This window comes from Panthera leo, chromosome D1, assembly GCF_018350215.1.
Source record: "Panthera leo isolate Ple1 chromosome D1, P.leo_Ple1_pat1.1, whole genome shotgun sequence".
NCBI lineage: Eukaryota > Metazoa > Chordata > Mammalia > Carnivora > Felidae > Panthera > Panthera leo.
The window spans coordinates 68,352,779-68,364,752 of NC_056688.1; the positions used below are offsets into that span (position 1 = coordinate 68,352,779).

Below are 11,974 nucleotides of genomic sequence, written 5' to 3' on the forward strand. Positions count from 1 at the left end.
ATTGTATAGAACTTAATACACACACGTACACAGACAAATGAGTATACTAAAACTGGGAAAACCTGAATAATGTAGATTGATCAATGTCAATATCCTGATTGTGTATTATACTATAGTTTTGCAAAAAAAAAAAAAAAAAAAAAAAGTTACCACTGGACGGAACTGGAGTACAAAGGATTCTGTATTATTTGTTTTGTTTTGTTTAAACGTTTATTTATTTTTGGGAGAGAGAAACAGCGTGTGAGCAGGGGAGGGGCACAGAGCGAGGGAGACACAGAATTCGAAGCAGGCTCCAGGCTCTGTGCTGACAGCTTAGAGGGGCTCGAACTCAATAACCATGAGATCATGACCTGAGCTGACATTGGACGCTTAACTGACTGAGCCAGCCAGGTGCCTCTGTATTATTTCTTATAATTGTCGACTACAATTATCTCAAAAATTGCAGTTAGAAAAAGTAGATGGCTTAGGATAAAGTTCTTTTCCTAATTAAAACAAAACAACACAAAAAACCAAAGTATATGTTCTGGAAAGATAGATAGTTGGATATATTTGTAAGGAAGACATATTACTGTATATCAGTAGCACAGAATTAGTACATTAAAATTGGTTAGGAAGTTACCAGTGGTAGTTCTGATTTATGTTTGATCTGAAAAATAAAGTATCTTATTTTAGTACCCATTTCTGTATTCAAAATAAAATAGACATTTCATGATAAAAAAAATTGTAAAAAGAAAAAAAAAGAATTCATAGGCAATGCCATTTCTTGGGTATATATTATAATTGCATTGTGCCTAGATTTTCTGCTTTAACTATAAAATTGTAGTAACCAGTATTTTTTTATATGAAGAACTAATGAATGATGTAAGAATTCTCTATGTTCTATTCTGAACTCTAAAAATTACAGTCTATAAAATGTATAAATTACATTTTGTATAATAGGAGTAAACTAGAAAAAAACTATTATCTTCACTCTGGAATGATGATAAACAATCATGGTCAACCCAAAGCTCACATGATATGTGAGTAATTTAACATACTCAAGAGGACAGCTGATGATAAGCAGAGCAAAAATTTTTGTGTGTATTAATAATGGTGCAGTATAGTATTTTATTCCATTTTTGTAATCTATAGTTTATCTTTTAATATGTAACATATAGTTTAGTATGATTTTTAGTTATGCATCACATTAAATGAAAATAAATGTATATGACCACATTTACATAATTTATTTGTTGAAGGCATAGATGAATTGAAACTAATTTTTATGACTGACTAATCTTGTTTATAATTATCCTGGAGCCAACTTGTTAAATAGTGAACTAGGAAGCTATAGAAAATTATTATAATATAGCTTGAACTGGTTTCCGAGTCTGGAAGATAATGATGGCCATGTGAATCTGTATATATCTGTACATTTTCCCAGAAAACCTAGACAAAAAGGAACACAAATGAAATGCGGATAACCTATAACTTCTGCATTACGGGGACAGAATGCCATAAACTTCCAATTACCTGTAAGTAGCAAAATAATCAAGTTCCAACAGAGCTTCTATTGCTGCTATAGGTCTATATATGTGGAGAGAGAGGATGGAGTGGAAAGCCCTTGAGACTGTGAAACAGAGAAGGCCTTGAAGGACTTAAAATAAATACACAAATCACCCTCACAAGGAAAAAGTACAACAGGACATGCCAAAAGAGTTTATAGCACCGGCCACAGGGAAGGAGATCTCGAGGGAGACGTGGCATCCTTGGAGGAATTTTGTCTCTGGGACAGAAGGTAGAGAAGTATGATGCCTCTGAGTCAGTGGTGAAGAGAAAACCAGAAGAAAGAGAAAAAGTGTGTCCTGTAGAATGAAAGACCTCAAGCTCTCCACTCCTGTTACCCATGCATGAAACTACACTAAGTTGACAAAAGTTTGAGGTACTTTCAAACTAAAGAACGCTGCCCACAAAATGACTGGTTGGGGGAGGCTGGGAATCAAATTTACACAGCACCACTGTTAGAAGAGAACAGAAAATAGGTATAAAAGCATTTTAGCTGATAAAAATCCACTCTGCCAAAAAAAAGCCCTGAGGAAAATAACCACAGAGTACTGTAACACAGTACTCCAGACTAAATTAAATATTCTCAAGCAAAACAAAACCTGGTATCCAAAAATTTAAGGAGAAAAATGAAGAAACAATAGGAAATGCAATATGAATTGATCAAACTCAGGAAAGAAAATAAAAAGACAAAATTGTTATTAGAAGTGAATAAATTATAAAATGCTCAAGAGAATAGAATGGAATGAAAATCTAAAGAGGGACGTAGAATGAAAATGAGAGAAAGAAAAAAGGATCTCAGAGAAATGAAAGCCTGGCAGAGGGTGTCCAACGTAACTGAGTTTGTGAAGAATAAAAACGCCACAGGAGAACAAACCTTAGGAACTATTAGCCAAGAAAACTTTGTGGAAATAAGGGAAATTTAAGTCTACCTTTTGAAGGACCTTCCGTGTACTTGGGAAAATTGACCTGGAATGATCAGCTCAGACCATATTTTAGTAAGCTGTTAAACTTTAAGGATAAATTGAGTTGGCATCATACACTGGAAGAGCAGCACACAAATCATGGCAACAGAATAGCAATTTGAAGAAATTCACTGAAACAAAGTACAGACCAAGGATTTGACATCTAGCCAAGGTTTTCTTCAATTTTGATGGCAGTTAGAAATTCCATTCTTGAACATTGAAGAACTTATTGAAATGATACTATATCCATGAGTTCTTCTTGAGTTTATTAGGGGATAAACTCCATCCAGTGAAGAGATCCCCAGGGAAGCTTCAGCAAAAGGACTATGAGCATTTAATGTATTTATAGAAGTAAGGACTAAATGGAACAAGGGTGGGGACATAAGTAGAAGTATAACATATTATATGTAAGATGAAATAAAAAGAATACCACTCAAAAAGGGAAGGGAGAAAATGAGAGAAAGTAGAATGAGATCATAGACTGTTGAATGGGTAACAGACAAAGGATAACACTTAAAACTGGCAAACCGGACCCTAAAAGCTTAAATAAGGAAAAGGGGAAAAATGGGGATTAAGGGTGCAAATACAAGTATAATAAATGCACTACAAAAAAATTACCTTCCTAAATACCAAAAGAAAATGTAAGAAGTAGCAGAACACAGCACATGGAGAAAAGAACACAGTAAATATTACTTAATACAGTAATTATAAACTAGATGAGACAAAACATCATATCCAATATGAATGGTCTTAAGTTGCCTATTAAAAAGATTTTTAAGTTGGCTCATAAAACATATGAAAATTTGGTTTAAGCAAGAATCCATTAGTGGACGCTAAATCTAGGAAAGTTTAAGACTCAGGATATTTGCATGGTCTCCAAGTATCTCCTTACATATTACATAATTGCTGCGAGGGGATAAAACAATAACTATGTAGTGGAAAAGCTGGGTAACACTTTGTCCAGTTGATTCAAGTTCCTATCACCAATAGGGAGGTTGGGGACATCATGGTCTGTGACTGTGATACCCTTAGAAGGACACATCATAATTTAGGTGGTAGTCTAGTAAGGAATACAGAACCTGAATCTAATTATAAGGAGCATCAGGCAAACCCAAATTGCAGACATTTTATAAAATAGCCAGCCACCTCTTAAAAAAACCCCATTTATGTCATGAAAGAAAGGCTTTGGAACTGTTCCAGACAAAATGAATCTGAAGAGACAGCTAAATGTAATCTGTGATCCTGGGTTCAATTCTGTACTAGATGGGGAGAAACACATTATTAGGATTAGGAGGACAATTGACAGAATGGGAATATGGCAAAAGTACTTTATCAATGTTAAATTTTCCTGAGTTTGCTAACTCTATTATAAGAATATCCTTGCTCTTAAAAAGTCATATAGAATTATTAAGAGGAAAAGCATGACATGTAAAACTCTCAAATTCTTCAGAAAAATACACAATGTGTGTAGGAATGGGAGAATGATAAAGCAAGGGTAGCAAAATATTAAAAGTTGGTGAACTGAGTAAATTACATTTTCTGTTCTTTAAACTTTTCTCTGAGTTTTAACTTCAAAAAACAAATAATAAACAAACAAGCAAAAATCAGAAGAAGATAGCTCTAGCTATGAACTATAACCAGAGACCAGTCCACACAGTTCAGTGAAGAAGAATCTGAGTTCCATAATTTTCTCCCCCTACCTTTTTGGTTAAGATATTGAGTGTTCTACATTTCACTTTCAATTTGGAATGCTTGACTCATTTGATATCAGTCCATGCTAAGCTATATATATGATTTTTCTTAGAGCTTTTTCTGTGTTACATTTTTACAGGATTTGCCTTTTTCATGCTTAAAATGTGTTTGAAAGAAAAAAAAATCATTCTGAATGTGTCCTTTTCTTTGACCTCCAGTAAAATGCTTGGTCATGTGGAAAAACACGCACTATTTGGTTCTCCTCCCCCCTTCCCCCACCCTGTCACTTCCTTGTGTTCTGAGAACAAAATATAAGATGGATGGGGTTAAAGGCATTTAGAGTATCTTTTCATATTTTTGATCTAATTCCAAAATGAGTTGTACCAAACAATATGTGGATAGTAGTTTTGTAAGTGTTGCCAGCTCTTTCACATTTTGCCAGATCAAGCTTCTTTATTTATCTTTTGAGGAACAACATGTTCTGAATCAAAAGAAAAATGTTTGAAGATATTTTGTCCTAATGATAGTTTCTTTATATAGTAAAGAATTTCTTTATATAGGTAAATATAGTCAGTAGTTCTGATCAGACCATGTGTGAAGAGATCACAACAAATGAAATTTGAGATGATGCAGTCCAATGTTACATGTTGTATTAACTAAAATTTATTTTTTGTGAAAAATCGGTGATTAAAAATTAAAAATTTTATGCCCACTGATTCTTCACCAATGTTTATACTAAGTTTCTTGCTTCTGTCTTAAGGCTGTATGGAGAGAAGAGAATCACGTGGTTCTTCTAGGTGAACAGTCCAGGAGCTCTCCTACATTTTCAAGTGGAGCAGTATCTGACATGCAGGGAGAAAGTTGTCCGGTGTTTTTCAGTCTTTAGTGCAGTGGTGAATTACTGAATGATGCTAACTGTAGTGATAAATGATGGTTATTAGGTTTTTTTAATGTAGGGATAGTGTGAATTCTTCAGAGTTCTCTCTTATTTACTGTACAGTTTTGAATGTTTCCTTTTACAAGAAGATTGCAGTGATGTATGTAACTGCTTTTCTTCTGGAACTTTTAATCTAAAGATAGGATTTTTATTAGGTTATTTAGCCAAATTCCACAATAAAGTCAGCAAAAATTAGGTGGAAATGACTGTGATGTACAGTACTAGGAAACAGATTTCATGCAGAATTAAAGCAATTATTTTGTCACTCAGTTTTTATAATGATGTTGCTGTTGATCGTTTTTTTCCTTTTTGCATTTTGAGTTCCTAATTTTCTAGCCATCTTCTAAGAATTTTGGTAATTGCAAAGTTTTTATATTCAGGGCTTTAACATTATAAAGTTTGTAAGTAATTATAAAACAGTCATTTTTTTTCTTCTTACTAGGAAGAAGCATTGCATGCATTTATTCAGCCAGAGATCCTGGATGGCCCAAATCAATATTTTTGTGAACGTTGTAAGAAGAAGTGTGATGCACGAAAGGTAGATGCCATGTAGAAATTAATACCAGATTACCTGAGTTTATATTCAATATTCAATAGGTCCCTTTTCTTTTAGGGTCTTCGGTTTTTGCATTTCCCTTACCTGCTGACCTTACAGTTGAAAAGGTTTGATTTTGATTATACAACCATGCACAGGATTAAGTTGAATGATCGGATGACATTTCCTGAGGAGCTAGATATGAGTACATTTATTGATGTTGAAGATGAGGTAAAATATTTATTATACTTATTTGTTAAAAGATAGTAATCCATTTTGGTTGGTCATGTGTTTAATTAAAAGAGCTATTTGAGGAAACCAATTTGACAATAAACTTCATATATTGAAAAAAAAAAGAGCTATTTGGGGTAACAACACTGGTGTTGTTTAAACTCTTCTTGATAGAAGGTTTTCCTTTCTCTCCATATTTTGTAATGGCAAGTTATATAAAAAGATATAAATTTGTATAAGCTTTTTTTTCTCACCATAAATTATATTTCACATAATCTTGTTTGATCAGAATAACTCATAATATTCTTTGAAAAGACAAAAAGGATCCCAAACTCTGGAATTACTTCTTTAATTTGAGCGATAATCTTATGTTTCATAACTTTCTTAGCGAAAGAAACCAATCTAGAGGTGGGCTGCACTGTGTTTCTGGCACATAATAAACACAACAAATATGTAAGTAAAATGAGCAAATTGGGTAGTATGGCCTTAATATCTTATATTTGTCTTAGTGTCATTTTCAAGGATTAAGGTTTCTGGGTTATTCTCAGCTAAAGTTTGCCACCTCTTAAATAGGCTAGGTTAGAAAGCTAGAAAATAAAGGTATTTTGTCTGTTTTCCTTTTTTAATTAGTTTTTTTTTGTAGTCAAAACTTTATTTAAATAGTTTGAAGAATGTAACTTGGAAGGGCACAGGTAATGCTTATCAGTTTCTTCTACTCACTGACCCCTGCAAATCTCTGATTCCCCTAACCTTATTCAGTAAAAGATTCTTAGTATCCTAATTTATTCTTTGGAAACTTCTGATTTCATTATGGGAAATATTTACAATCACTTGAGTTCTTAGAAAGTGATAAATCTTTATTTTTTTCAAAATTACCATGAATCATTTTTTTCTGATTGGAACTTACCACTCTAGTTATAAAAATACCATTTCCCAAGAGCTCAAAAGTGATTTTAAACATTCATGAAGTTTTAGTTAATGCTCTTAAGTATTGTGATGATGTGGTATAGAAGAACAACTTTTCTGAGCCTTACTTTGCAAAGTAAGGACAGTATTTACTCTTTATAGCTTTCATGAAAAGAGTGCTTTAGATAAAGTAGATGTTCATTGAATGGTACCTATGACCAGGTACTTTTGAAAAGTTTAATTCAAAATAGTATTTCAAACACTTGTGCTTAAGCTAGGAAATCTTTCCAAGGTATACCAAAGTAAACAACCTCTTTACAGGAGTCTTCACAGAGATTAGTATTGGATCAGTTTTCTGTATATACCTAATATATTCTTGTAAAAGGAAATCTTTTACAAATAAAGAAAACCTAGATCTAGTTTGACAGGAACTTTTAGGAAGTTCCAGGTCCATATCTTGGGAGAAGAGATGTTCTGGCCTAAAGGAGTGTCAGGAATGATCTCCAGACTCAGTGCAGAGTTCTAGAGTTGGTTTTCACTTAAACTTTACTTTCTCGAGGGATGAAGACTGTATGTTAGATGCAGTTCCCACAGCAAAGTTCTTGACAAAAAGTTGGTGCTTATTATTATGTATTGCCTGGTTAATTTAGGAACTCCTGTATAACATATCAAGAGGCTACATCTTATAGAAGAATTCTCAAACTATTTAAACAGAAACATTTTTAGATATGTATATAAAATATTTAAGGAAAAGGGGCCAAGGAGTTGTTTGGGGATTTCTAAGAAGTAGATTCCTTCAAATTAAATTTGCATGAAAAGGATTTAAAAATCATAAAAGCATGAAAAAGTGTGATTTTTGTTGTTACATTTCTCCCTCCTCCTATATGCTAGAATGTAAGATTCTTGAGGATAGATTCAGTGTTGTTTTTCTTTCTAATGGTGTCTAATGCCTAGCACAAAGATAAATAAAATTGAACCTTTTGTTCAAGAAAAGAGATGATATTCTTTTGGGATTTGAGAACAAAAGCTCATTTTGGCATTTAGGTTCACAGCTTTTACAGATTTTGGTGAAAGAAATGGTAATTTACGTTATTACTTTGCAACTATAAACATAAATGGGGTTTAATTAGAATTCTGAATCACTGATTCATTGTATTTGAATTTTAAGGACATTAATAGAAATGTTTTTAAAATACACTTTTCTTAAAATTTAGTGATTCATCACTTACATATAACACCCAATGCTCATCATAACAAGTGCTCTCCTTAATACCCATCACCCATTCAGCCCATCCCCCAACCACCTCCCTCACATCAACTCTCAGACACTTAACCGACTAAGAGCCACCCAGGCACCCCTAGATTTCATTCTTTTTGATGGCTGAGTAATATTCCAGTGTGTGTGTGTGTGTGTGTGTGTGTGTGTGTGTGTGTGTGTGTATCACCACATATATGATATATACATATATGTATGATACATATGATATATGTATACATCATATGATATATATGTATCACATTTTTATATGTGTATATCTCACATCTTTACCCATTAATCAGTCGATGGACATTTGGGCCCTAAAGTACACTTTTTGGTTTAATTTTATTTAAGGACTCACTCTCTAAGATAAGATAAATTTGCTTAAAATAGATATTTTTATTAGTAACATCTGAAGTTATGTGAAAAAGTTAGCATGTAGAGAAAAGGCTTTACTGAGTATATGTTTTTATTTCACTTGTAATTGTAAGATAATTATGTTTTATTAAGAAATCCCCTCAGACCGAAAGTTGCACTGACAGTGGGGCAGAAAATGAAGGCAGTTGTCACAGCGATCAGATGAGCAATGATTTTTCGAATGATGATGGTGTTGATGAAGGGATCTGCCTTGAAAGTAATAGTGGAACTGAAAAAATTTCAAAACCTGGACTTGAAAAGGTACCTTTTATAGTTTGTGGGTTTTAGTTGAGATAATAAAATAATCTCTGAGCTGTTATATAATTCTCTAACTGTTGTGACCAATAAATTCTCCTTAGGAGAAGTAATTTTTGAAAAGTAAGACTTTTAAAGCTGTTTTGTTTTTTTTTTAATGTACATATGTGATCATAATTAAACTTTAGGAAAAAACTGCTTACAGGCAAGAGCATGAATTTTTGGAGGCTGATCTGTAGCTGGGGGGTGATATGGAAAAGGAGATCACTTCTGCCTTAAAAGTTACACCACGCCTCTAAATCTTTATATAAGAGTTTTCTCATATAGCAAAATGAAAGTTATTTGGCTACATCCATTCATTTTAAGATTCTGGCTCTGGAACTCCTTATGAAATAGTTAATAATAGAACTGATCTTTCTGAGGTAGGAGAAAGCCAAAGGCTTCAGCCTCTCTTGCCTCCCTATCACAGCCCTTAAGGCACTTAAAAAAAAGATACAGTTCCATGGATTATAATTTGACAACTACAAGATTTGATAATCTCTGTTATAGAATCTTTTATGTCATGGTATCAGTGATTTTTAAAATGTTATCAAACCATTTCTTTCATATTCACATAATCTGCTTTATTGAGGGGAGAATTATAGGTCAGATGTCTTGAGCATGTATAAATTATGAATCAATAACCTAAAGACTGCAGTAGCTCAAGTCTTGCAGAGTCATTTATACAGGGTTTTTAAGGCAGTATTTAAGAATAGAATTTCTCTTGCATTATTCCAACCACCATCATCATTTACCTTTTAAAATTATCTATTTCAGGGCAGATAGATGATCATGAGTTGCTATGTAATGAATAATGTAGCAGATATGTTATAACTTAGTGTAAAGAACACTGCATTCAAGCAAGGGTTGGCAAACTGTGGCTCAAAGTCTAAATCTAATTCTCTGCCTGTTTTTCTACATAAACAGTTACATCTGTCTTTTTTTCCCCCCTTGTCTTACTGCTGTAAGTAGGATTTCTTACAGTGTTGAATAGGAGTGGTGAGATAGGGCATTCTTGCCTTATTCTCAACTCAGGAGGAAAGTGTTCAGTTTTAAGTATGATGTTGGTTATAGGGTTTTTGTGGGTGTGCTTCATTAAGCTGAGGAGGTTTCCCTCATCCTAGTTTCTTAAGCATTTTTATCATGAATGAGTTTTGGATTTCATGAAATGCTTTTTCTGAGTTAGTTGATATATAGGATCACATGATTTTTCTAATTTAGCCTGTATTACAATAGATTGATCTTCTGGCATTGAACCATCTTTGCATACTTGAGAAATGTCAAATCAGCAGATCACTGTATCACAGATATTACATAAATACATTAGAAGATGTTCCAAATCATTTTATTGCTCAGCTCTTTTGCAAAGGAAATGGAATAATCTTGTTTGAATAAAAACATTATTTGGGATTTCTTGATCTTGACTGTGCATACCAGAATAGTCTTCTAATTAGAACCTGCTTCTAAAATTTCAGATTATTATTTTATTTTTACAAAAGAACATATTTCAGATATGCATAGTTACAGAGGTTATAACATAATTAAAACGTGAAGGAATGCACTGAATGGAACTCTGATGTATAAAATTATGTGATGACTTTACCATTTTAATTATCTTAGAGGGAGTTGTGCCTACAATAAATATCTAGGACAGCTAACATATTATTTTACTCTGTACTAATAGAGAATAGGAAATACACAAATAAGGGAAATTCTTTTTCTTCTCTGAGGTACTTTTGTTTTTTCCTCTTAGAATTCCTTGATCTATGAGCTCTTCTCCGTTATGGTTCATTCAGGGAGTGCTGCTGGTGGTCATTATTATGCTTGTATAAAGTCATTCAGTGATGAACAGTGGTACAGCTTCAATGATCAACATGTCAGCAGGGTAAGGAGGGTTTTTTATTTTTAATTTATTTATTTTAAGAGAGAGAGAGAGAGAGCATATGTGTGCACATGCTAGCCAGAGGGGCAGAGAGGGAATCCCAGGCACTGTCAGTGCAGAGCCTAACACGGGGCTCGATCTCACGAACCGTGATATCATGACCTGAGCTGAAATCAAGAGTCAGATGCTTCACCTCCTGAGCCACTCAGGCACCCCAAGGAGGGGTTTTTAAAGATTATTCTGAAAGACAGGAGTAGAGCTGTTTCTAATCAACAGTAGGGATTTATTAAAAATGGGAGACTTAGTTTGTCCAGTGAAGCATTTTAAGACACATGCCAAGTCATTCTTTTGTTTTTGCTTTGAGTAAATTTTCTAGTTTATCATTGTTACTTATTTTGTTCTGTTCTGTTTTGTTTTGTTTGGGTCTTGCTAAGTGTTTCCAGAGGCCGACTCCCCTTTTTTTTTTTTTTTTTTTTTTTAATCTTGAGCCTTCATGTGGGCTACCTGTTGAGCACTAGAACTAATTGGCTGGTAGCAGCCAGTGATTCTGATGAAATTTTGTGAATTGGTAGTTGTATGGTACATTTTAACTCTGAGATTAAAATTGGCTTACTTGTTGACATAAAGGTAATGATGTTATAGATTTTAGAAGAAGGTAAACAGTGTAACAACTTTTTAGATAACACAAGAGGACATTAAGAAAACACATGGTGGATCTTCAGGAAGCCGAGGATATTACTCAAGTGCTTTTGCAAGGTAAATAACTTCCTAATTTGTACTGTTTATAAATTAGAGTTAATTATAGCTCTTCAGCATTTTTTGCCATTAAAAAAATTTAACCCAGGGGTCAGCAAACTATAACCCACAGACCAAACCCTGCCTGCCTCTAGTTTTTGGAAATAAAGTTTTATTGGAATGTCACTATACTCCTTTGTTGAAGTATTGTGTGTTGATCTTTTCCCTTTAACAACAGAGTTAAAATAACTTCAATATGGCCAAGAAAAAAATTGGCTGACTCCTGACTTAACTGTAGTAGTGGTTCTAGGGCACAGGTTTTTTGAAGATTTAACTGTGTAACCAAGAGGAGATGTGGAATCTTCTCATAAACCTGTCAGGAAAAGCAAAGTAGATTATCCTTTTTTTTTTCCTAGAATGTTTTAAGTTTGAACCTATCATCGAACACTTAACATGGTTTTCTAATTGTTTGAAACAAAGAAAAACTATTAAGCTGGGAAATGGAATCTTTACAATCTACTTTTTGTTGACATTAATCTTTTTTATATTTCTACTAGCTCCACAAATGCTTATATGCTGA

At 33.5% G+C, this 11,974-nt stretch overlaps 1 protein-coding gene across 2 annotated transcripts in view; it reads left to right on the top strand.

Moving 5' to 3' along the window:
- Positions 1-11,974, top strand: part of USP47 (ubiquitin specific peptidase 47) — a 106,340-nt gene that overhangs the window by 65,894 nt on the left and 28,472 nt on the right. For both annotated transcript variants that reach the window (XM_042906974.1, XM_042906975.1), the window contains 6 exons: positions 5,579-5,674; positions 5,750-5,902; positions 8,577-8,744; positions 10,531-10,662; positions 11,339-11,415; positions 11,952-11,974. The exon at positions 11,952-11,974 is cut by the window's right edge and continues 33 nt beyond it. In XM_042906974.1, coding sequence (XP_042762908.1) covers positions 5,579-5,674; positions 5,750-5,902; positions 8,577-8,744; positions 10,531-10,662; positions 11,339-11,415; positions 11,952-11,974 — 649 coding nt within the window. The remainder of the gene's footprint in view (positions 1-5,578; positions 5,675-5,749; positions 5,903-8,576; positions 8,745-10,530; positions 10,663-11,338; positions 11,416-11,951) is intronic.